The sequence below is a fragment of the Budorcas taxicolor genome, chromosome 13, assembly GCF_023091745.1.
Source record: "Budorcas taxicolor isolate Tak-1 chromosome 13, Takin1.1, whole genome shotgun sequence".
Lineage (NCBI taxonomy): Eukaryota > Metazoa > Chordata > Mammalia > Artiodactyla > Bovidae > Budorcas > Budorcas taxicolor.
Genome location: NC_068922.1, coordinates 35,786,837 through 35,813,893, shown reverse-complemented (window position 1 = coordinate 35,813,893; position 27,057 = coordinate 35,786,837). Strand labels below are relative to the sequence as shown.

At 44.5% G+C, this 27,057-nt stretch overlaps 1 protein-coding gene across 3 annotated transcripts in view; it reads left to right on the top strand.

Moving 5' to 3' along the window:
• The window catches only part of WAC (WW domain containing adaptor with coiled-coil), an 80,129-nt gene extending 69,211 nt beyond the window's left edge, over positions 1-10,918 (top strand). For all 3 annotated transcript variants that reach the window (XM_052650609.1, XM_052650610.1, XM_052650608.1), the window contains 5 exons: positions 232-380; positions 5,255-5,373; positions 6,556-6,742; positions 7,874-8,001; positions 9,232-10,918. In XM_052650609.1, the coding sequence (XP_052506569.1) occupies positions 232-380; positions 5,255-5,373; positions 6,556-6,742; positions 7,874-8,001; positions 9,232-9,301 (653 nt within the window). In that variant the 3' untranslated portion in view covers positions 9,302-10,918. The remainder of the gene's footprint in view (positions 1-231; positions 381-5,254; positions 5,374-6,555; positions 6,743-7,873; positions 8,002-9,231) is intronic.
• Positions 10,919-27,057: the final 16,139 nt, after the last annotated feature.

Sequence of the window (27,057 nt, the reverse complement as noted above, 5' to 3'; positions counted from 1 at the left end):
GTAAGGCTGAGATCAGGATGCTTTCCCAGTGAGACTGTGTTCAGACTTGGAGTGGGTGCTGCACTGGGTGGCTGGTCTCTGACGGGTCATGTGGTCAGTGTGGCCCCAGTGGGTAGAGATGCTGACTTTTTCAGATAGGTGTTCTTTTTGGGGTTATCGGGCATGTGCAGAGTTGTAAAGATCGGCCTCATGTCAATTACAGAGGTTTCTGGTTTATTTTACTCTTCACAGCCCAACCATCCAATCAGTCTCCAATGTCTTTAACGTCTGACGCATCATCCCCACGATCGTATGTGTCTCCAAGGATAAGCACACCCCAGACAAACACAGTCCCCATCAAACCTTTGATCAGTACTCCTCCTGTTTCATCACAGCCAAAGGTAAGTTCTGACAAAACGTGGTCCACTGGAGAAGGGAATGGCAAACCACTTCAGTATTCTTGCCTTGAGAACCCGATAAACAGTATGAAAAGGCAGAAAGATATGACACTGAAAAATGAACTCCCCAGATTGGTAGGTGCCCAATATACTGTTGGAGAAGGGTGGAGAAATAACTCCAGAAAGAATGAAGAGACAGAGCCAAAGCAAAAACAGTGCCCAGTTGTGGATGACTGGTGATGGAAGTAAAGTCCGATGCTGTAAAGAACAATATTGCATAGGAACCTGGAATGTTAGGTCCATGAATCAAGGTACATTGGAAGTGGTCAAACAGGAGATGGCAAGACTGAACATCAACATTTTAGGAATCAGTGAACTAAAATGGACTGGAATGGACGGATTTAATTCAGATGACCAATATGTCTACTGCTGTGGGCAAGAATCCCTTAGAAGAAATGGAGTAGCCCTCATAGTCAAAAGACTCTGAAATGTAGTACTTGGGTGCATCTCATCTCGACAGAATGATTTGTGCTCGTTTCCAAGGCAAATCATTCAGTACACAGTAATTCAAGTCTGTGCCCAACCACTAATGGTAAAGAAGCTGAAATTGAGCGATTCTGTGAGGATCTACAAGACCCTCTAGAACTAACACCAAAATGATGTGCTTTTAGGGGACTGGAATGTAAAAGGATGAAGTCAAGAGATACCTGGAGTAACAGGCAAGTTTGACTTTGGAGTGCACAATGAAGCAGGGCAAAGGCTGACAGAGTTTTGCCAAAAGAACGCACTGGTGTTAGTAAACACTCTCTTCCAACAACATAAGAGATGACTACACATGGATATCACCAGATGGTCAGTACCGAAAATCAGATTGATTATATTCTTTGCAGCGGAAGATAGAGAAGCTCTATACAGTCAGCAAAGACAAGACCAGGAACTGACTATGGCTCAGATCATGAACTCCTTATTGTGAAATTCAGACTTATATTGAAGAGAGTAGGGAAAACCACTGGACCATTCAGAAATGACCTAAATCAAATCCCTTAGGATTATACAGTGGAAGTGACAAATAGATTCAAGGGATTAGATCTGATAGAGTGCCTAAGATCTATGGACAGAGGTTTGTGGCATTGTACAGAAGGTGGTGATCAAAACACCCCCAAGAAAAAAGAAATGCAAAAAGGCAAAATGGTTGTCTGAGGACTTCTTAAAAATAGCTGAGAAAAGAATAGAAGTGAAAGGCAAAGGAGAAAAAGGAAAGCTATATCCATCTCAATGCAGAGTTCCAAAGGTGGCAAGGAGAGATAAGAAAACCTGCCTCATTGATCAATGCAAAGAAATAGAAGGAAACAATAGAATGGTAAAGACTAGAGATCTCTTCAAAAAACTTAGAGATACCAAGGGAACATTTCATCCAAAGATGGCACAATAAAGCATAGAAACGGTATGCTGTGAAAGTGCTGCATTCAATATGCCAGCAAATTTGGAAAACTCGGCGGTGTCCGCAGGACTGGAAAAGGTCAGTTTCCATTCCAATTCCAAAGAAAGGCAGTGCCAAAGAATGTCCAAACTACCACACAGGTGCACTCATCTCACACACTAGCAAAGTAATGCTCAAAATTCTCCAAACTACGCTTCAATAGTTCGTGAGCTGAGAATTTCCAGATGTTCAAGCTGGATTTGGAAAAGGCAGAGAACTGGAGATCAAATTGCCAACATCCATTGGATCATAGAAAAAGCAAGAGAATTCCAGAAAAACATCTACTCCTGCATTATTGAATATGTCAAGCCTTTGACTGTGTGGATCACAACAAACTGGAAAAGTCTTCCAAGAGATGGCAATACCAGACCACCTTACCTGCCTCCTGAGAAATACGTATGCAGGTTCAAGAAGCAACAATTAGAACCAGACATGGAACAACGGACTGGTTCCAAATTGGGAAAGGAGTCCGTCAAGGCTTTATATTTGTCAACCTGCTTGTTTAACTTATAATAAGAGTACATTTCACAGAGTACATCATGCGAAATGCCAGACTGGATGAAGCACAAGCTGGAATCTAGATTGCCAGAAGAAATATCAATAACCTCAGATACGCAGATGACACCACCCTTATGGCAGAAAATGACGAGGGACTAAATAGCCTCTTGATGAAAGAGAGGAGAGTGAATAAGCTGGCTTAAAACTCAACATTGAAAATACTAAGATCATGGCATCCAGTCCCGTCACTTCATGGCAGATAGATGGGGAAACAGAAGCTGACTTTATTTTCTTGGCCTCCAAAATCACTGCAGATGGTGACTGCAGCCATGAAATTAAAAGATGCTTGCTCCTTGGAAGAAAAGCTGTGACCAACCTAGACAGCATATTCAAAAGCAGAGACATTACTTTGCCGACAAAGGTCCATCTAGTCAAAGCTATGGTTTTTCCAGTAGTCATGTATGGATTTGAGAGTTGGACTATAAAGAAAGCTGAGCATTGAAGAATTGATGTATTTGAACCATGGTGTTGGAAAAGACTCTTGAGTCCCTTGGACTGCAAGGAGATCAAACCAGTCAATCCTGAAGGAAATCAGTCCAGAATACTCATTGGAAGGACTGATGCTGAAGCTCCAATACTTTGGCCACCTGATGTGAAGAGCTGACTCATTGGAAAAGGCCCTGATGCTAGGAAAGATTGAAGGCAGGAGAATGGGTCGACAGAGGATGAGATGGTTGGATGGCATCACTCTCTTGATGGACATGAGTTTGAGCAATCTCCTGGAGTTGGTGATGGACAGGGAAGCCTGGCGTGGGGTTGCAGAGAGTCCACTGAACTGAACTGACTGGTAGGTACATCGCCTCTGAGGGGAATTGGGAAAGAACACACTTTGGCTAAAACAAGTTTTCATAGTGTTCTAGACTGTATGGAGGAAGAGCCCTTTTTTGGGAGTGAGGTGGTGGTGGGATGCATGGCTGGTGACTGAGAATAGATGCAGGTTAATCTCAGCTAATGGAGGGCTTGGAGGAGTGAGTTGCACTGGTGCATTGATGCTGTTTTCTCTTTATTGACTTCATGGATAAAGAAGGTTTACTAATAGTCTTATTTTTGTAGAATTTTTAGACTCCAAGCTGTGAGAGAACATGTTTTCCAGTGATTTCCCCATACGTTTTTATAGAAATTTCTGTGGCAAGAGCTTTGTATCTAATTTTCACATCAGCTACTGTTTGCTTCATTTGATAGAAACTTAACTCTTTGATTAAGTCTGATGTTTATGGTCGAGTCATTTTTAGACCCAGGTCTTTCTGAATATAGAACCCATTTTATGAAGCTATATTGCTTGTTTGTCCAAGTAAAACCTTACATTGTTGGCTCCTCACAGCACAGTTAGACTGTTGCTAGTCTCTGTTCTTATTGGGCTGTGAACAGGACCTTATGATGCTGCTGTTGGATTTTACGCTGCATTCTTTGATCCTTGCTCACAAATTCATAAGCAGTTCCCAGTCATCCTCATTCTTTTGTAGCATGCCACCAGTAAAACTTGAGCTATTTGGAAGTTGAAATGTATGCGTTTTAACTTTTTTTGAACTCTTACTGGTAACTGTATGGGGAAATTATTTTTCAACGCTGTAAAACAGGGGGCTGTTTGACCCTTTAATGGCAGAGAATGCCTTACTTAAATAAAATCATAAGCAGAAGCCTAAAAATAAAACTGTATTGAAACATGGCTTGAAATGGATGGTAGGCCAGCTTTTAGGTCTTCTGTTGGCTCATCCCTTCCCTACTTGAGTCATGTTTTTGTGTGTGTTGTAGATTGCTGTTTTAAAATTTTGAGTTACAGTTGTTAGTTTTCTGTGTAGTTCCTTATTGTTTACTTGTATTTTGATGAGAGAAAAATTAAAATGTGAGTTTTAGCACAAGAGACCTATTCTTAGAGCTTATAACTTACCCTGTGGTATTCTAAGAGCACAGTGAAAGATGGCTATACACAGCATAGTGGTTGTGTTGGGTTTACAGTTGATCGTAACATTGTCACTTCAAATCCTGTAAGCAGATGGCTTGTAGTTTTTTGCATTATAAACCTTTCAGATTGTCTTTAAAAGTAAGTGGGCATTTGATCTTATATATATCTTATTAAAATGTTCTTTATAAAAGAACATGCTTTTGTATATATTTTGGACTTACATTCAAAACTGCTTGTTTTCTGTCACATGTGTGTATGAAAATATGTGTGTCCACAGTGGTAACCATGGACCTCTTGGTCTGCCACTGTAGGGTGCCATCTCTTTGAAGCCCACTCCAGTTAAATTGCATATGGGCCATAGCTCATTCTCTGATAGACAAGTCTATACATTCTCTTCATTTGTGATTGAATTTTAAGCAGCTGTATTTGTATGATGTGGTGTAATATATTTATTGATACAGAAGTAATAGTAAATCAGAAAAGATGTTACAGTATACTGGAAAGAAAATGGGGCTTAAAATCAGGAGAACTAGTTTCTTAAGCTGGTTGGCTTAAGTAATTGTTTGGCCCTGGGCCATTTTATGAAGAAATGAGATCTAAGCCTCAAAACTTTCTTCTAACTACGTAACCTTTGGAAACTCATTTGATTCCTCTTCTTTAAATCTCCATACTTTATATTGTTCAAGATTACTAACTAGACTTGGAGGGATCTGAAGATTTGGGCCCTAAATGACAATAGTTTACATAATTAAGTGTGGCTGTATTGCTAATACTGATCTTATTGTGAACATATAAGACAATTCTTAGCTTTAAAAAAAAATCACTGAACATAAATAATTGGAAAGTTTTCATTGGCAGAACTTTTGCTCTTATCTAGTTTCCACTGCTGTTTGTCTATGTGGTAGAAGCCTGTCTCACCAGATTTTGACATTCCAGGTTAGTACTCCAGTAGTTAAGCAAGGACCAGTTTCACAGTCGGCCACACAGCAGCCTGTAACTGCTGACAAGCAGCAAGGTCATGAACCTGTCTCTCCTCGAAGCCTTCAGCGCTCAAAGTAAGTTGATTTTGTGTGTTGAGACAACACTGTTTTTTCCTTCTATTACCATATTATTTGGATATTATATATGCATAGTAGACCTTGATCTTGGACGAATCCATGGATAGCCTAACAGTTTTGTGTATTATAAAATTTACAAAGGCAAATCTTACTAGATTGTCTCTAGTAGTGAATCCTGAGTTATTTTGAGGAAGAGGCTCTCTGTTTAGAATTTTGCTTGATGGAATACAATGGGAGTAACTATATATGACACTTCACTTGTAGAGGCACATGATTTTATACTACTTCATTCATTGGAAATGATTACTTCCCAATAGCAGTTTTGGATTTGAGTTTATTGATAAAGCCAAAAACCTCACATCTGAAACTTGGGTCAGTATTTTCCAACTGATGTGTGTAAGGCCTTCCTGATAGCCTCAACTCCGAACCTTTAGTCTTTAGTGGCTGCATTATAATTTTAAATATACTCAGTGATGAAAACTCTTCATCTTTTGGGAGACTTCATTTTTGGAAATATCTGAAATTCATTCAGAGCAAAGTCTGGTGTGAGGCAGCTGGAAAGTCAGCTTTGGGGTATTACATTCTTGATTCTCATCACCACATCCCCAAATCCTGGCCCAAACCATACAGGTGAAAAGATATGCAACCTCAGAGTGTTCCCCATTTTTGGTCTTATTTGCCACTGAACTCATTCATTGTGAGGCAGTTACAGTGTCTGTTTTGCTTCACATTATTTCACCCTCTCATTACACGCTTTACTCTGATTTTAAACAGTCAAAACCTCTGAACTTTTCACCCTCCATGTCTTCATGTATTTAAGATATATTGATGTGCCTTATATCTACAACTGTTCTAATGTGACCATTGCTTAGTCACATCCTTATTAGTGTTTGTAGTATACAAAGTCACAGGTTCCACTGTCAAGTTTGGATGAGTACAGATATTTTAAATTCAGCCCTGACATTACTGTTTAAAGGGCTCTTTTAACCTCCAGACGTGTATTAGGAATATGATGTAAATATTCTTTGGATTTGAAATTATGCTTATTTAATATTAAAATAATGTTATTCTTAGGAATTTGGGTATCTTTAAGTTAATGAAAGGTATTAACAGGCAATGTTTAGGATACCTAGAAACCACTTTTAACCATGCTCCATGTTCGGTTATCTTTTCTCGTAGCAGCCAGAGAAGTCCGTCACCTGGTCCAAATCACACGTCTAGTAGTAATGCATCAAATACAGCAGTTGTACCACAGAACTCCTCTGCCCGACCTCCGTGTTCACTAACACCGACGCTTGCAGCACACTTCAATGAAAATCTCATCAAGCACGTTCAAGGATGGCCTGCAGATCATGCAGAGAAGCAGGTACGCCACAGTCACAGCAGGTGCTCTGCCCGTGGTTTGCTGGCAGCTCAGTTCCACTTTGAGAAAATCTGACCCGGACCCTGTGGATTCGAGCAGTCTTTAAACTTATTTCTCATTAGATTGTCTGTGGTCACTTTGTAAATATTTGATATGTACTTACAGGATATTTGTGAGGTAACTTTCTGTTTTTCACATATTTTAATTACCCTTATAGCTCCCATTATCAAGTGCTCAGCGTTTAGCTCTGTGCTAAGTGCTTTATGTTTATTTTTTCCATTTTCTAAAACTACTGATCATGAGTTTTTCGTTTTACTAATGAGGCCCTTAAGACCAAATGATCTATACCAAGGTCACTCAGTTACTAGATATGACTCAAAGCCAGCATGCTTTTCCTGCTCAGCCAGCTACTCTGATACTTATAGTACAGTTGACCCTTGAACAACTTGGATGAGGGGCTGACTCTCCACACAGTCAAAAATCCAAGTATGGTTTATAGTCAGCCCTCCATATCCACAGTCCCTCACCCCCAGATCAACCAACTGTGGATTGTGTAGGACAGGGGTGTTGATTATTGGGAAAAATCCATGTGTAAGTGGGCCTGCCTGCACAGTGTAAACCTCTGTTGTTCAAGGTTCAACTAACTACTGAAAGTTAGAAAACACTTGTACTTTGGGATGAAGGACCAACCCTAGCACATTCCAGTTATTGCCACTGGCTGCTCCGTTTTATCAAATGACTAACCATCTGAAATGTTCTGTAAGCTCATGGTCATGGCATTGTGTATCTCTTGATATGGGGATATGGTAAGGCCCTTTTATCAGTGTTATACCTGGACTTCACTTTGGCTGATCCAGCATTTTTTATTAACCACAAATCATGAGTCCTTCTATCTTACTGCTGTACCACCATGAGACTGAAAATAGTATCTTCTCAAGAAATGTGAGGGGTGAAATCTTAAAGGAATACACTTCACCATTAGAGATGGTTTTTTTTAAAAAAAAATCATTCCCTGCCCCCCCCCCCGATCCATGAGCGTTAAGATTTATTTTATAATCTTGATATAAAGTTACATTCTCTATTTTTGTATGTGAATATGACTTATATTTCATGAGGTTTTCATTTCTTTTATAGGCATCAAGATTGCGAGAAGAAGCCCATAACATGGGAAGCGTTCATATGTCAGAAATTTGTACTGAATTAAAAAATTTAAGATCTTTAGTCCGAGTATGTGAAATTCAAGCAACTTTGCGAGAGCAAAGGTAAACTTTTCACTGAAGTAAATTTAAAGTTCTCTGTGATAATATCACATTCCATAATACTGTGAACTGTTTCATGAGTTAGTAATATTCCTGATGAATAATAATGGCATCTAGATTTTATTTCTCTTAACCCGTGGTATATAATGCTTTATTATTAAACTTTTTTTCTTGGATAGTGACTACATAAGGTACTTGTTTTATTTAAAAAGTGAGATGTTGACAGTGACCAGTTATCAGGAGTCCCCTCTTTGGTTGAGAGCAGTGCCCTCTTACTGAGGGTAAATATCTCAGTTGACATTCAAACTACTGATTACATTGTCCTTGAAGCATCAATAGATCCCTTGCAAATTACATGAAGAGTTTAGTTGTCTAGGAAGTTTAATGATGTATATGTGCTTTCTTTAATTGTTTTCACCTTAACTCTGTCTTGTATTTCTTAATGATGTAGTATTTTATTCAAATAGGATTTCTATATTGGTTAAATAGTATAGGTTATTTTCTTTTTCAATGCCTGTTACAAAATTGAGGACACACTTTGAGTGGCTTCACATCCTGTCTCTTGAGTCACTGTGTCAGACGTAATCTTGTCGTGAAACCACAGATACCAAGTCATGGTTTATGGTATACTTGGCAAAGTGAGTTTTTTCCTAACCTTTCAACGACTAAAAAGTCTGGAAACACTTCCTGAATATCAGTTGGGATTAATTTTTACTCTAGGATTGCTTCGAAAGTAGTTCTGACATATGTAAAACCTTACTTTGACTTGCTCGACAGATGTGCAGCTACTGAAACAGTCACAAACCGTGTTTGATCATATGATATCAAGCAGTAATTGTCACAGTTCACAGAAGAGTAGTGTTAACGCAGCTCATAAAAATCTAGTTAGCTGTGGAGTTTGTGTTTTTATATTTTGTTTTAAATATGCATGTCAGCTGGACTTTGCTCCATTTTTATGAACCTACATTTATATTGAGAATTATTCTTCGTAATTATTGAGAAAGGGTTAGAAAACTAGGAAATATTTTAACTTTTGTCATCCCAATACTTTAATATTTGTCATATTTTCAAATGGTTATTTTGTCCTAACTAAACTGAACAGTGTTTAATTACTTCATCATAGCTAGTAGTTAGTCATTTTCTTTGTAAAGCTATTTTTATAGTTAAAAGTTTGCTTTTTCTGTAAAATTTATAATGACTGCATGGGCTCTAATGCCATCTTTTATTTTTCAGGATACTATTTTTGAGACAACAAATTAAGGAACTCGAAAAGCTAAAAAATCAGAATTCCTTCATGGTGTGAAGATGTGAATAATTGCACATGGTGTTGAGAACAGGAACTGTAAATCTGTTGCCCAGTCTTAACATTTTTGAGCTGCATTTAAGTAGACTTTGGACCGTTAAGCTGGGCAAAGGAAATGACAAGGGGTCGGGGTCTGTGAGATTCACTTCAGGGGAAAGATACAAGATTGATTTGTAAAACCCTTGAAATGTAGATTTCTTGTAGATGTATTCTTCACGTTGTAAATATGTTTTGTAGAGTGAAGCCATGGGAAGCCATGTGTAACAGAGCTTAGACATCCAAAACTAATCAATGCTGAGGTGGCTAAATACCTAGCCTTTTACATGTAAACCTGTCTGCAAAATTAGCTTTTTTAAAGAAAAATTTGGGGGGTTAATTTATCATTCAGAAATCTTGCATTTTCAAAAATTCAGTGCAAGCGCCAGGCGATCTGTGTCTAAGGATGCGATTTTGAACCATATGGGCAGTGTACAAAATATCATGAAACAACTGTTTCCACACTTGCACCTGATCAAGAGCAGTGCTTCTCCATTTGTTTTGCAGAGAAATGTTTTTCATTTCCCGTGTGTTCCATTTCCCTTTGAAATCCTTGATCTGATTTTATTCATTTTTTAAGGCTCCTCTTTTTCTCCTTTCTTAAGGCACTGTTGCTATGGCACTTTTCTATAACCTTTTCATTCCTGTGTACAGTAGCTTAAAATTGCAGTGATTGAGCATAACCCACTTGTTTGTATAAATTATTGAAATCCATTTGCACCCTGTAAGAATGGACTTAAAAGTACTGCTGGGCATGTGTGCTGAAAGTACATTGATTGCTCAAATATGAGGAAATGGCCCAATGAACATGGTTGTGGGAGGGAAGAGGAAACAAAGCTAGTCAGATGTGAATTGTATCTGTTGTAATAAACATGTTAAAAGAAACAAAAATTGTTATTTTTCTTTACCTTCGGTCAGTGCATATTAGAATTTGAACTACCTGGGGATTCTTTATCAAAACTATTCTTGTTGAACATTTATACTTCATTGAAATAATTCCTTAAGGAAGGTTTTGTTTAAAGCATATTAACAGGAAAATGTGTATAAGACTATTTAATGAAATAAGAAATTCAACAAGAACAATTAAGTCACTTCCCAAGTGGTTGTCATTTGTTAAAACCCTGGTTTACCTGTCTTGCTATTATGACATTTCATTTTGAAGGATGTTTGTGTTGTAGCTAACTGTTCAAGTCTGGTGCTGACTGCTGTTCTTAGCCATCACAAAACGCTAAATTTGTGTAATTGGAGCTTCCTGCTGTTACCTGGAGATGGTGGGAAAGCTCAGCTTTGTATATTGTTTCCTAAAGTATATTAAAATAAAAAAAGAAACTATTGCTACTATAAAATTACCTTGGCTTTTTTTTTCTTTGCTAAAATATTGGTCTCGTGGCCTTAGCATGACACTGCCAGTATTAAATCAGATCACAAGGGTTTCTTTATGCAGAAAAATCTCCTAATTCAAAATCTTATCCGATTTAGAGACTTTTTTTCCTGTTGAGGCAGATGCATTCATGTGCTTTCAGAACTGCCAGCACCAAGGGCTTATTTTGTGATGCTAGACATTGTTGCTACATTCTGGGATGCAAAAATTCAAAATGCTCTTGTGCTTTAAGCATATTTAAAGTATAGAAGATAATGCTCAGACTTCTTAATACATTTAAAAAGGTAAATTGTGATAGTATGGTTGATATTTTCTAAATACAAAAATATTCCAGTGTAATTAAGAATTAAGATCATACTGGAAACTGACTTTTTTTATTGTAACTTGAGGATAAAATGTAAGAAAAGACAAATGTCATAAATTACATCATCATGAAATGTTAATACCTGTGAGATTGTTAATATTTGCTGGGCTTGATTAGTGCATGTACATGAAATTCGGAAGAGCTCTGTTAAGTTAGAACCCTTACTGATGTAGTCCTGTGTCTTTTCTGGAAAGATGATGGGGTAGGCAGATATTTCCCCATCAGATAGCAGCTTGGCTTGTGGTTTAAGGTAACTTTGAATTTAATTTGCTAATTGTTTATTGATCTGTATCACCTTATTCATTGGACTTCTAAAAAGTGTTTTTATCCCTAAATTAGGAATTGCTCATATATATATATATACATATGAGAAGATGCCTAATTTGAAATTTCCCAGTGAATTTTTAAACAATTAAAGATTTTGTGGAAATATTTTTAACTATTTGATTCACTTATTCTGTAGTGAATTATTTTAAATACTGCACTTTAATACTAATTACAGACTTGGTGTCCAGCTACTAACTTTCTTGAGGTAACCAGGGGATATTTATTAAAATAGGTATTATACCCCTCCAGAATATCCTTTATTTGTCCTGTTGCCATGGCTTTGAGCATGTATCTCATTTTGTGGACACTGTGGTTCAGAGAATTTGAGAATAGAGATACAAATTGCCCCTAGGAAACCTCAGGATTTTATTTTAAAAGGGACATTAGTAGTGTTACATTCACATCTTAAAAAGTGATGTAATAAAATATTCTGTGAGGGTGGGTCTGTTAGAAAGTCTTAGCCTTGAAGAGCCAGCCTCCTATTTTTCCCTTTGTTTTCTGCTTAACTAATTTGACTAACCTTTAATTTGATAACGGGCTGTACTGCCAGACTTTAAGCACACTGAAAACTCTGTGTCAGCCTTTTTTTAAAGACATTATGCTGCTTTTAATAGCCCAAATGAGTGATTTTTATCTTCCAGATTTTATATATCTGCTTCATAATTGTAAAATATTGGAAAGGAGGTGCTTAACACTTTGCAAAGAATTAATTGTTAATCCATGTCAGAAACAATCTGTTCTCTTTAAACACAACCTTTAAGGGATTATTTCAAAGGGGAGGGGGCAGGGGGCAAAGTCATTCACTGCAAACCAGAACTATTGTAGTTCAGGACTTAAAGCTACTGTATTTAGATGTGGGGTTTGAATATACGGATTTCTTTTCAATAACTGTAAATATGGCTATATTCTTGTATTTGTACTGGAGTGTACAAAATGACACTGAAAAGTAATAAATATGTTTTGACTATATTGTGCAGTTATTTCAGAACAGTCTGTTTTGAAAGTCAAAGTGCATAAATTACGCACTTGAGGAAGAATACTTAAAATACCAGGTTACTACAAAATTTTTAATAGCGGTTGTGTTCCAGTCATGTTTCACATCATTTGGCTTAAAGTTGGGATTCTTTAGATCCTGTTCTGATTTGCTGTACCCTTTTCCCTAATTCTGAACTTGGGGAGTGCCCTCAAAATGCAGTCCACCTAAAGAATCCCACTCTTTGGTCGATTTCACCCAGATTATCTCCAGCCTTGACTCTTCTTGAGCTCCCAACAAGTGAGTTTAATTCTTGCCTTAACATGGCAAATTTTCTTAAAAGACGGCGAGGGAGGGGGGATCTTTCATCCTCCACTCTTCCCATTCTCAGTAGCTGACAGCATGGTTGCCCCAGTTGCTCAAGATCCAAATATTTTTGCTCTAATAGCATGTGCTTACCCATCACCAAGAACCACGGGTCTGCCTTCAGAAGTGTGCTTGACACTTGAGAGCTCCCTGCCCTGAGGTTTCCCACTCCAGCCCAGTCCTCAATCTTCTAAGCCAGAGGCAACCTCACCCTCCTGCCTTTTCATCTTGCTTCTAATGCCCGCCACACACACATGCACAGGCTGTCAGAGAAAGAAATCAAAAACTCCTTTGGCTTACATGTTCAAACCCCAGAGTATCACCATAATCTCATGTCAGGTTTCTCTGCTGTTTGTCCCTTGTTGGCTGCAGTGCCCCTTTTCCCCCGCCCCAGTGGTCTTCTCTTCCTCTGTCCACAAAGCTCTGGTTCCAGAGGTCAGTATAGCTGGCTGCCCAGTCGGTCTCATCTCAGAGGCCTGCCCTGACCGCCCCCCCCTCCCCCATCCAAATCAGTATCCCTAAGCCTGCATGCGGTTTTCTTCGGAAGTGTCTTGTGCAGAGTAAGCACTCCATAAATGTTTGTTGAATGAATTATGAGTGTTAAAGGGCTATGGACAGAGTCAATTTGCGAAGACAAGATTACTGAGTTTTTTCTTCAAGTTGTGATTTTGATCCTCACCATGAGAGACAAGAACAGCAATTAGCTTTTTTTCTTCTTTTCTAAGAAATCACTATTGACTTAGTTATCAAAACCTAACTCCAAACCCATCTTAATTGCTAGTGTTATGAAATGTTACTCTCAGATGATCAGTCAACTGAATCAGTAATAATCAGTCTCCTGTAGTACATTTGAGGAGTAAAGAATCCCCTGAGAGGCAAGGTGCTCTTTCTGATGTGATAATCACAGGGAGATGGACCGCCAGGAACTGTCTGCTGTAGGGCATGACTGACGGGGTTGGGGACTGGGTCCAGGTTTCACAAATGGCCTTAATGGGGCCATTTGTTTGGTTTAGATGATGCCTTAACTTCCAACTAGATGCTTGTAACTTTTAGGATGGGTGTAGGCCTACTACGTTCTAAGATGTGTCAATGGTAGAAAAATGTCCTTATTACATACACCCATCCTAGAGGACCCTGATGCTGGGAAAGATTGAGGGTAAGAGGAGAAGGAGGCAACAGAGGGTGAGATGGTTGGATAGCATCACCAATTCATAAATAGGAGTCTGAGCAAACTTCGGGAGATTGTGAAGGACAGGGAAGCCTAGCATGCTGCAGTCCATAGGTTGTAAAGAGTCAGACACAACCTAGCAACTGGAAAACAGTCCTAGAGGAAAACAACTGGAATGTGAGAATTCCCTGCTTTTGTGACTGGGTGTACCTTAGAAGGGCTTCCCCGGTGGGGATAGTGGTAAAGAGCACACCTGCTAGTGCAGGAGACACAGGTTCGATCCCTGGGTTGGGAAGATCCCCTGGAGGAGGGCACAGCAACCCACTCTAGTATTCTTGCCTGGAGAATTCCACGGACAGGAGCCTGGCAGGCTAGTCCATAAGATCGCAGAGTCAGACACGACTGAAGTGACTTAGCATGCACGTACTTTATAACTCCAATTCTGGGAGTTGATGATGGACATGGAAGCCTGGCGTGCTGCAGTCTACGGGGTCGCAAAGAGTCAGACATGACAGGGACTGAACCGAACTGAATTTCATAAATGGGCATCTCTTTCCTGTTTTAATGTGCCTACTGTTTAATTGCCCAATTTGACCAGCATATGTTGGTGTGTGATGATTGTAAGTTTTCTCATCCTATTTAGGTAGTTTAGGGTTTTTACCTTAGTGAAAAAGGCAGGATGCAAGAACAAGGTTTTTTGTATTACGTATTCCCATCACCTAGAACAATCGGCACGTAGAATGTGCTCAAGTATTTTTACATGAATGAATGAAATATACAACTTACATATTTCCTTTCTAGGATTGCCCAAATTTGTGTTTAATATTTAAGCATAATGCACTCATTTTTTAATTTTTTAAAGTTCATGATTAAAGAAAGATTGAGCAGTCATTCTGAAATAAGTCAACAAGCTGCTTCCTTAAATTTCATTTTTTTTTTCCACTTTGATACCTTGACATTTATCATGTTATGAGCTAAAACTGTTAAAGTGATAAGCAGAAGGCACTTCTGTGGTTGGAGAAGCTATAAGTTGTAAACTGTGAATACAGTCTCAGGTTCCACCCATATCTCTTTACCTGTTTCACAAGCACAAGTGTGCCAAAGATATGACGTAAAATACATGACAATGGAATTATAAGATAGCTGATAAGATATCCCCCAGTGCTTAACCAAAGTATTTGAAGAGCCAAAATATTCCTTCACAAACTTCAAAACAATGAACAAAGCACAAACCTGTTCTATAATCTTTGAAAGGTGATGGCTGGAGAGAAATGAAGACAGAAAATGTTGGTGGAGGTCAGCACATCTAGTCACCCCTTACTTAGGGTCCAGTCAGAAGTCACCCTGGGTATTTCCAAAGGCGGGAATGTGGAACTGGCGGACGATAAACCAAGGCAGGCCTAACTAGAGGATCCAGCAAGGCAGAGACCCAGGAGGATGCTCAGAGGGCAGCTCCTGCCCAGGAAAACATGAGTCCCTTGACTAAGCTGCCAATCAAGCAGGGTGGGAGAAACCCCACTTCCCCACCTCCCCTGCTTCAGAGCAGAGTTTTCGCAGAAGCAAGAGAGCCTGGCACACAAGCTCTGCAGCCCTGAGATGGGAAGACATGGGAGAAACAGGGGCTTGAGCACAGACAAGCAAATAACCAGCTTACCCTCCGATCTCACTAGCAGAACCAAGAGAAAGGGTGCCGATTTCAGCACCGTTTCCTGACAGGAGGTCATGGAGCACTCGTTTATGACGTTCTAAACAATGTTTGAGAAAAAGTGACCCAAGTGTTAACAGTTAGTGACTTGTTCAAATATAAGAATAGCAGACACTCCCGAACAAACCAGGGTCAGAGACCTCAAAGAAAGCAATAAATGACCAGATCTAACCAAAAGGTGAAGGGAGAAGGTGGTGGGAGCAACTGAGGGGTTGGGCCCCGATGACGGTCAGGTGATGTCAGAATAAGAAAATGGGAGGAAAGACAAGGGCAGAAGTTTTCTTAGGGAGACAACTTGGAGTCCCATCTGTAGAAATGTGCTCTATACTGGGCGGGTCAAGTGCCTGCTCCAGGGAAGACAATGAAGAAGGCATAAACAGATTGAAAATATAAATGCACAGAAAATTTAGAATTCAATGCAAAATGCTTAATAACTACAGAAATAGTTGCTATGAAGGAAACAAGGCAATAGTTTAGAGACCCACAGGGAGAGAGGTGAGGGGTTTTACACCACGGAGCCTGGAAAAGCCTCCCTAACAATGAGCTCTTGAGCTGAGATGTGAGGAAGGAGAATAGGATATAGCATGTCAGGCTCCACGTTACATCAGGGCTCAGTGACACTACACCAGAAGCAGTCCCGTACAATCTCAGTCACAAAGAAAGACTTTTTATCACCTCTGTCACTTTCAGTCCTGTTTGGGAAATACTGTTGTGGTGGTTGTAACATGCTGAAGCCAAGCTCAAGGCCCTGACTGTGCAATGATGCCCATTTATTCCCAACTCTATGTTGAATGACTTTTTATCAGCCACTCAGAATTGGCCAGTGATAGTATTGACACCATGGAAATGGGCTAACCCTCCAACCAGGCTTCACTCCCCCAGACCTATTTTAAGCATTCATTAGTGCACTGATTGATGAACATTACTGCCATACATGATGTCCAGTTAATAAATACATGGACAAGTCCCCTGGCCAGTCATCCCTGCCCTGGACACAACCAGAAGGAGGGCAGTGCGCAGGCAGCCCCACTGGACCATCTCTCAACCAGGACCAGCCACGTGAGGAAGAGAGGGGCTGCACTCAGTCAGTGAGGACTTTCACAGTCTCCATCAGTGACCTTAGGTAAACTGCACAGCGGGCCCTGGTGGCTCAGGGGTAAAGAATCTGCCTGCCAGTGCAGGAGATAAGAGTTCGATCCCTAGGTCTGGAAAAATCCCCTGGAGAAGGAACGACAACCCATCCCAGTGTTCTTGCCTGGGAAATCCCATGGACAGAGGAGCCTGGCAGGCTATAGGTCGCAATGAGTCAGACACAACCAAGCAATTAGACAACAATAACAACAAATGCAGGCCTCAGGAAAAGGGATGTGGATTGGGACATAGAGGCTTGCTTATAAAGCCCTTTAGAACTATTCCCTGGCAGCTCAGGGGTTAGGTCTCCATGCTTTCACTGCCTTTGTGTCCCCCCTTGATGCTGCTTCCAAGTTTGCACGTTTTTGTTTTTAACCATTTTCTTTAGCTCAGTGTTTGTCCACAGCAAGAATGGTTTGGGTGATGCCAGTGATAAACTTCAGGGGTGACACAGCCTTTGGCTCACGTGTTCCCATCACGCTCTGGGAGGATTCTCCTCCCCCCATGTGCATGTCCCCTGTGCCCCAGCCCCATGGGAGAAGGGCTCAGCCTCCACTTCAGGGCCCTTTCCAGTATCCCTGTTGTTACTTTCCGCGTTGTTTCTGACTCCTGCGCTCGTGTGAAACAGAAGAGGAATGTCATCTGGATGGAGACGGGAAAGCAAGCATTTGGAGGGCACACATGTTTCACACAGGTAACGTGCACACAGGTAGCATGTGCACACATGTAATGTGTGCACACATTTGGAGGGCACACATGTTACACACATGTAACAACCTAGAAAGAGGGAACCTGGGCTCAAGCCAGGCAGGTGCTTCCCAGTGGGATCCTCCCCCTGCATCCTCTCTGCTTCCTAATCCTCACTCATGTCCCTCACCTCGTCTGTAACCAGGTAAGGTTTACCATATTCTGTTTGGCTGGAGCCAGCAAGCTTATCCAGCAGGGAAAGTCACTCATTTTCATTGGCTGGAATCCAGCCCCCCAGGATCTGATTTGTCCACAAGCAGCACGCAGGCCCCAAGACCCACACAAGGACACACACCGTCCACATTCCTGAGTCTGGATGTTTTTTTTAAACACAACATATATCTGCATTTTTATTATTGAATTCCAAATGTCATCATTGGGAATGGATAAATTAGGGTATGACATCAACTGACTGTGACAGAGACCAATCAAAAGGGAAATTTCAAAAAAGGAAAAGAAATTATCTGACGCATAAAAGTGTGAGCTAATAAGACAGTCGGGACTTCCCGGGTGGCTCTAGTGCTAAAGAACCCACCTCCCAGTGCAGGAGACACGAGATGGGGTTCAATCCCTGGGTTAGGAAAGTCCCTGGAGAAGGACATGGCAACCCACTCCAGTATTCTTGCCTGGAGTATCCGATGGACGGAGGAGTCTGGTTGGACTACAGTCCGTGGGGTCACAAAGAGTCAGACATGATGGAAGCAACTTAGCACGCAGCACGAAATAAGACAGTCAGCTTCATAAAGTCATCTGAAGTCCAGCTCCCTCTGGGTATGACTTCACAATCCCTATGGACTGTCTCTCATTTAGGTAGTACAAGATGGCTGACCGCCAGGCTTTGTTGTTGTTGTAAACTATTTTCTATTGGGGTATAGCCGATGATCACTGTTGTGATGGTTTCAGGTGAGCAGTGAAGGGCTGAGTCTGGATATTGACACTGGGACCATGCTTGGCCCCTCTTCTCACACATCCCAGTAATGCTTGTGACTTTTTATTTTGAAAAACAGCAAATTTATGAAACATGAAGAGGACTGTTCACTGAACACCTGTGTGCTGCCTTTGGGAGTCACTCACAAGGTCACTGCCCTGTCCCCTCCCTCCCCCCTAAACCACCCCACAGGCAGTAGTAGACACTGTAGCACTTTCCTTTACACACTCTTCCACAAATAAGGATATTACAGTACATAACCAGATAACATTGTATCACAAGAACAGATACAATGTGGTGGAGTTTGGGAGCAAAGGAAAATTAGAGAAATATCCATACAGGGGTCAAATCAGAGCCCCTTTGGCTTTGCCCTGTAGAAGTCAGTTTTCAGAATCATTCTCTACAAGCATACTTGAAAGTTTTACAAGAATCTTCTTTTGCAGTCATAGTGATAGTGTCAATCATTCAGCTGTGTCAGACTCTTTGGGACCCCATGGACGGGGCTGTAGCCCACCAGGCTCCTCGGTCCATGAAATTCTCCAGGCAAGAATACTGGAGTGGATTGCCATTCCCCTCTCCAGGGGATCTTCCTGACCTAGGGATTGAACCTGGGTCTCTTGCATTGCAGGCAGATTCTTGACCATCTGAGCCACCACCGAAACAGTTACGGGAGGGAAACTGCACCAGACTTAGGATGTTCTTAGACACTCAGTCGTGTCCGACACTTTGGGACCCCATAGACTGCAGCCCACCAGACTCCTCTGTCCGTGGGGATTCTCCAGGCAAGAATACTGAAGAGGGTTGCCATGCCCTCCTCCAGGGGATCTTCCCAACCCAGGGATCGAACCTAGGTTTCCGCATTGCAGGCGGATTCTTTACCATCTGAGCCACCAGGAAAGCCCACAGCAGTACGAGATCTGCGTGCTGCGGGCTGGGCTGCCCGGCTGGTGACACTAGGTGGCAGTATTGGGCTTTATTCAGGCATATCGGCCGAGCAGGCAAGAAGCTCCCCAGACTTCAGGGCTGGGGTGAGAGAGAAGGTCGTTATGCTTTCAAATAGCTGCAAGAACTGTGAGCGGACACTGAAGAGACAGGAATTTATTTTAATGAACACAATTCTTCTGGGAGGATATTGGGTGAGCGCTCCCTGGGAGTCTGACTTACTGAATTCAGATCCAGGCTCTCGGACGTCCCTGGTGGGCCAGTAGTTAAGAATTGCCTGTTAGTGCAGGGGACACAGGGATTTGATCCCTGGTCGGGGAAGATCCCACGTGCTGCAGGGCAACAAAGTCCGTGGGCCTCAACTCCTGAGCCTGCACTCTAAGAGCCGGTGCTCCAAAATGAGAGAAGCCAGTGAAATGAGAAGTCCGTAATCCAAAACCACATATTCAGGGCAGAACGGCACAACCTCAGAGAGACTGAGTTTTTATGTATTTGTGGCCTCACTCCCTCAGCTTGAGGAATGAACTCCACAAAGGCAGGGCTTGTGTGTGTCTGTTTCCTGCAGGGTCCCCAGCCCCTAGAATAGGACCTGGCATGTAAGAGTTTAATCAATAAAGTTTGATTGAATGAGTGAACCCTCCACCTCTTAGCTGGAAGCAATCACAGCTATGGTAAATTCTTTGCCCTTATCTGAGCTCTCCTCCTCCCATTGAATCTGATGGTTCTGGACCTGTTGGAATGGTAAACAGTGCTCACAACAATAGCTCAAATTTGCCTCCACTGAGATGCTTGCCTTATGTACAGCAGTTCCTTTGTTGTTTTTGGTTATTTCTTTGACTGTAAGTTTACTGTTTGGTGTTTAAATCATAGGGTTGGAGTTTTCAGAGCTGGAAAACACCCTTGAGGCACTATTCTAGTGCCCCTATGGACAAACCACTTAGCTGTTCACTTGGAGATGAGCAGATTAGGGTAGAGCCTGGGAACAAAGGAGAAAATTTATCTGAGCAACATGGATACTTCAGGAAGGATGTGCTGTTGCCGGAAGCCGCCTGCCTACCCCCTCTATCTACTCTCGATAAAGCTAAAGGCTGTGGCTGGCAGGGTTCAGGTCTAGTCACCTATCACCCACTCTAATCACAAAAGTGAGCTTGACTGTCAAATGTGCCAGTACCCCTGGGCTGGAGACTGGTTTGGAGGAGAAAGAAACTGTGCTAACCGGAAACAGGAGAAGGAGAGGGAGGGAAAAGGGGGTCATTTGATGAGAGTGCCAGCAAGTAGGTGGGGCAGGTCAGGAGTCTAGGGGGACAGCAGCCCAAAGTGGAGAGTGATCCATTTATACAGAAAGATGCCAGCCAGGGGCTGATGGCAGGACCAGTCCTCAGGGATGGGAGCCCAGATGAACTAGGAATAATGGCTAGATCACAGGCAAGGACACCAGCGTCTAGCTCAACAACCATGAACACTTAATGCCTTAAGACCAGGGGAGCGAGGGTCCTGGCTTGCAAGAAACTCACAGTGTGGTTTAGGGCTAGGCTTTCTGTTCTCAGAAAGGGTCTGGATTGGAAGATGAAGAAACTAAGGTGGCTGTGTTCCAAGAGGATATCGTGGACAAGCTGAGACTCAGCTTGGAGGTTCTATTCAAACCAGGAATGTGTGCATTTGTTTCCTCCTCAGTCAGGTCTTCATTTTTGCCATCCTGTCAAGAGAAAGCATGATGGGGATGAGCAAACTGAGCTCGTTAGTTATTTTTGCGTAAGTGACTGCTCAGGGCGTTGCATGTCTCTTCTCATTCACCTGCCCATGTAGTGATGTGTGATTGGGGGTTAGAGCAGGTCTGTGAATGAGACCAGAATGCCTCCTCCTCTTCACTTTCTCTGACATGGAACTACATCGAAAAGGCTGCCTCCAGCAGCCCTCCTGCCCTTTTTCATATCTCCTTCCATCTTTGGCTTAAACCGGTGATACCAGTTTAATCCCAGTTGCGCAGCACTGCTGAGAGTCAGACGCACCTACGAGTTAGCAGAAAGGAGTGTTCTCACCGAGGGCTCTGGAAGGTCTGGCAGCACCAGCAAGGGTGGCTTCAGGGCCCACATACAAGCTGTGACATCTGTTGGTAAAGGGTGACATTCTTCTTGCCCATTCATGAGGAAATACTGAGCTCCTTCTCGTATGCCAGAAAATGTCCCAGGTATTTGGGACACATCACTGAACTCAAGATTCCCTGGCCTGCGGACATGCGCACTTCCACTGGGAAGCAGACGCTAAACGGTAAACATCGTTGTTCTTGTTGTTGTTGTTCAGTTGCTAAAGCCGTGTCCGACTCTCTGTGACCTGGTGGACTACAGCACGCCAGACTTCCCTGTCCTTCACTATCTCCCGGAGTTTGCTCAAACTCATGTCCGTTGAGTCAGTGATGCCATCCAACCACCTCATGCTCTATTGCTCCCTTCTTCTGTCTTCAATCTTTCCCAGCATCAGGGTTGTTTCCAGCAAGTCAGCAATTCACATCAGGTGGCCAAAGTATTGGAGCTTCAGCTTTAGCATTAGTCCTCCCAATGATACTTAAGTAAATTACACAGTGAGTTAGAAGGTGATAAGTGGTAGGAGTAAAGCAAAAGCAGAACAGGGTAAGAACATCCAGATGGATGTGTAGTGCACAGTGTCATTAAAAAGATTTTTTTAATTAAAAAATTTTTGAGGGGCCAAGAAGCATGTGAGGTCTTAGTTCCCCATCTAGGGAAACTCAAACTCATGTTTGGCCACCTGATGCAAAGAGCTGACTCACTGGAAAAGACCCTGAGGCTGGGAAAGATTGAGGGCAACAGAAGAAGTGGGCAACAGGGGATGAGATGGTTGGATGGCATCACTGACTCGATGGACATGAGTTTGAGCCCATGGCTCCTGCAGAGGAAGCTCCGAGTCTTAACCACTGGACTGCCTGGTAAGTCCCCTGTTTCTGCCATTTTGAATAGTGTGTTGGAGGTCAGCATGGTTGGCGGGAAACACAGAGTCGAGATTTGGAGGACAATGAGCTGGCCACGTCTGGGGGGGACATCAGGAAGAGTAAGCTGCTGTGAAGGCCCGCTGGTAGAGCAGGCCTGGGTGCGGTGGGTGGAGTGATCAGCAGGGGAGACTAGCAGGAGGCGAGGTTGGGTGAGTGGCCAGATCCAGGCCACAGAGGGCCCGGGAGGCCTCGTGAGGACTTTGGCTTTATCTCCGAGTGAAACAGGTCCACAGGAGGGTTTGGTCAGAGCACATCATGCTGCCATCTTCAAGTGCTGTGTGTTGAGAACACCTGAATGGAGGTGGTGTAGCAGGAGAAGCATGGCTCTTGGGAGCTACTGCGGTGGTCCAGGCTTGAGATGCTAAGGCTTGGCAGAGACAGGACACAGGGTTCTGGGAGGACCAGGAAGGTGGCCAACCGAGATGCTTGATGGAACGGATGACAGTTTGAGAGGGGAGGGGTCAGGGTGACCCCAGGGTTCTGGGAAGAATCAAGGAGTGTGGTAGGGAGGTTTCTGGCTGCGGACGATGCAGAGTCACTGTGGGTGCCCGCCGCGCTGGCCACTGTGATCTGGTGGAAGGACCCCTTTACCCCACTCAGTCCTCGGGGCCCTCAGGCGGCTCAGAGGAGCAGTGATGTTGGCCTCCTGGGGGGGGTCCTCTAGGAAAGGCCCGGGGAGGTGCCAGGGAGGGGTTTCTGTCTTGGGCAGGCGAGGGCAGGGGTGTGACCATGGGTGCAGCCTCACTGGGACCTAGGTCCTCTGGGGGTGGAGGGACCCCAGTGGGGCAAGGACGCAAAGAAGCACCAGGGACCTGCCGAACGCATCAGACGAGGTCATGCGCCAGAAGAGCCCGCCTTTGTTTTGCGGGCTTCCCTGGTGGCTCAGACGGTGAAGCGTCTGCCTACAATATGGAAGACCTGGGTTCAGTCCCTGGGTTGGGAAGATCTCCTGGAGAAGGAAATGGCAACCTACTCCAGTATTCTTGCCTGGAAAACCCCAAGGATGGAGGAGCCTGGTAGGCTACAGTCCATGGGGTTGTAAAGAGTCAGACACGACCAAGCGACTTCACTTTGCTTCGTGAGCCCTTTATGGACCCCTGGCGGTCAGATCCCAACACGAGGTGAGGTAGGCTGGCAGCCGTGCAGTCAGAGGAGGCAGGGCAGATGGCGCTGTGCCTCCTTGGCTACTGACTGTCCCTCTCTGTGCCCTGGACCGAAGCTCCCCCGGCCCATCGGAGGCACAGCCAGCACTCAGACCGCAGGTCTGGGGCCGTGCAGCTCACGTCCACTGTCTTGGCGCCTCCAGTGACCCCAACCCTCACTCTCTGAGCCCCTGCGGAGTGGGGAGCAGATCTTAAGGCCACCGGACAGGCATTCCCTGGCCCACCGACGGCTGGAAGAAGGGCTGAACAAAAACGGATTTCATTGTTGAGGTGAAGAGACCAAGTCCGTGTTTTTCTTTACTTCTGCTCCAACCACTGAACAGAGTCCAACCAGCTGATTGTTTCTCAGGAGGAACCAAGCCTGCCTTGTCAGAGGGTCGGGGGGCCTCGGGGGTTGGGGGTGGGGCGGTAAGGAGATGGGACTCCAAGAAAGAAAGGCCTCTTCTGTGGGAGTCGTGGAGGAGGGGGGAGTCACATGCAACTTCTATGTATGGAAGCCTCTAGAGGCCCATTGAAAAGATAGGCAGGTAGAAGGGAAGCCAGGGAGCACATAGAAGTCAGGGCCCCCATTCTGCCCCCTCCCCTTCCCTTCTCCCCCTTCTCCCCATCCTCAGACCCAAGGGACCCCTCCTCCTCCGGTTAATAAGCTCCTCTAACCTCTTCTCTGTGGGGAGGGGGCTGGGCCAGCCAGCAGTGCTAAGGTGTGAAGTCTGACCACACTGTCATAACCCTGGTTTATAGAAGGTGCTGGAAACTTATGTTGAACCTTCACCACCCACCGCCCCCCCGCCTCTGCCCCAGCTGCTCTGCCAGGTGCCAAATAAATATTTGGGAGGAACAGTTTCCTTTCTGCAGAAGGGGGCCCCTTTCTTGGTCCTGGGTGCTCTCTGATGTGTGGGGTGGTGGCACGGGGTCAGGCTGCTGCCTGGGCCCCTACCTTGGGGGTGAAGGCCCTTCGCCAAAGGCTGGGGGTGCTGGACAGGGGGGTTCTCCTTGAGAACCTGCTCAGGGGGCACTAAGGTCCTAGAGGCTCCTCAGGGACCGTGAGGCTGTGGCCTCTGCCTCGGGGAGCTGCCTGAACGCCTGTCCTGTGGGGAGAAGGGCAGCCTCTAGGTGGACCTGGTGCTGGGGTTCCACACCGGAAGCCCAGGCCTGGGCGTCTGCTCTTGTGTGCTCTCACCGAGGCCTTCTAACACCCCTCGGGTCCCCAGGTGTGACAGCGATGGACTCGTGTGTCTCACCACACAGAGACTTCCCTGTTCTAGGATGCCCACCTCGCACCTCTGCCACCAGCTCTGTGATCAGGGCGTGGGGGTGCGGGTGCTGCAGTCCAGCTGGGGGACAGCTCTTCTGTCCCTGCCAGACCTTCACCAGGCTGTGTGGTGTCCAGCCCTGGGCTCTGAAAGCCCAGGCTGTGCCAGGCAGGGCAGAGCACTGGAGAGGATCTGGAATGACTCAGGTAAGGAGAGGTTCGGGTCGTGACTTCCTGTGGTCCCCAGGCAGGTGGAGGGACATCACCAGAGGGATTGTGCTGAACCGTCCCGTGACTCAACTAAGGATGCTCCGAGGGGAAATGAGACCGGACTGTCGCGTGTGTAGGTTTGGCAAAGGAAGACTTTCCAGCTGGGAGGGTCTCTGAGCCCTAGGAGGGCTGCCGAAGGGCATGGGGACTCCTGGGCGGCAGTGGGGAAGACACGGTGGGAGTGCAGAGCTCTCCTCCAGCCTGGGGCGGGTCAGGGATCTGAGTTCACAAAGAACTGGGTTCGGGGGAGGGAGAACCCTCAGCAGACAGCTGAGACACGGGCATGTGCAAAGTGTGCAAGGCAGCTGCTTGAGAGTCAATGCTGACACTTTCTGACTCAAAGGAGGAGTGAGGAATCCGAGTTCTGTGATGATGGCTTAATTAGACACCCTCTGAGCCTTGAACAGTCACTGTCGCCAGTGACACCCGAGAGGACCTGTGGATGGGGCCTGATATTTCTTCCAGGGGCTCGTAGGTACCTGATTCAACATGAGCTCTGGAAGCCTTCTGCTGATGCCAGATGAGGTCTGCACTCAGCAACGTTGCAGGATCAGGGCTGGGAGCGTTTATTTTTGTAGAAAACTGAATCGGGGTTGGACGTACAACCAGAAGACGGTGACGTATCTAGGCTGGAGCTGGGAAAACCTCCCCCATGTCCGGAGCCTTCTTGTGGCGTCTCCTCCCTCAGAGTTTATTTGGGGCGGTGATGCTGCAAGTTCTCAGACTTTGCACAAACCTCCTGTATTTTGTGGCCCTCATGCATCAAGCTTCCAGAAATTTGTATTAAAGCCAGCCTGCATTTACAGTATTGGAGGGTTGCCATCTGCTCTGAGTTCTCCTGTAGTCCGAGCAGCTTGCCTGGAGAAATTTGGGTTTGGGAGAGTTGAAGGTAGGACCCTGCGATAAGCTTCCAGACCTGCAGTCATTTGGTGAGAGCTTCTCCCTTGTTAAGGATGGATTTACTGCTCAGAAGCACTCAGAATATACAATAGGTGTCCTCTCTGGCTCTTCCCCATTGAGCTACCCAGCTCACTCCCTCACCTCCCCCAGACCTTACTAAGATGTTCATTTGTAGAGAGGTATCCCTTGGTTGGGCTTCCTCAGCTGGTAAAGAATCTGCCTGCAATTGCAGAAGACCTCAGTTTGATTCCTGGGTTGGGAAGATCCCCTGGAGGAGGGCATGGCAACCCACTCCGGTATTCTTGCCTGGAGAATCCCATGGACAGAGAAGCCCGTTGGGGTGGGGGGGTGCTTTGTGCAGCTACAGCCTAAGGGGTCGCAGAGTCAGATACGACTGAGCGACTAAGCACAGCACAGCATCCCTTGGTTACTCCTGACAGTGGCTCATGGCTCCCTGCTTCCCTCCTCGCTCTGTTCTTCCACCTGAGTACTTGCTACCACCTGGCATCTCCTTATGTTAGTCAGCTGTGTTTTGCTGTCAGTCTGCCTTCATGAGAATGCAAGTTCCAAGAGATATTTGAGTTCCTCGCTGTCTCCGTGATCTGGTCCAGTTCCTGGCATAAGGTACCTGCTCTGTTAATACTTGTTGAGTGCATGCCTGCCATGCTCAGCTGTGTGTACCCACCTTCACCGTGTGACTCCATTCACTAGGCTGTCCTCTTTGCTCTTTTTCATCTACCAAGTCCTGTCTTTGCTTTAAAGCCCAAGTCAGTACCAATGTCTTCCTGGTCCTTCTCCTGGTTTTATGTTCTCAAGAGTATTAGAGTTCTTCCGCCCACCCCACCCCACCCCCACCACTCCTGGCAGGAGTTACAGAGTTAGAATCAAATACGGAAACCTGAATGTTTTTCTTTCTTCTTGGTCTCTGCATATGCGCTTAGTTGCTTCAGTTTTGCGTGCTCACTGGTAACCCACCGGGCTCCTCTGTCCATGGGATTCTCCAGGCAAGAATACTGGAGTGGGTTGCCATGCCCTCCTCCAGGGGATCTTCCCAACCCAGGGATCGAACCCACCTCTCTTACGTCTCCTGCATTGGCAG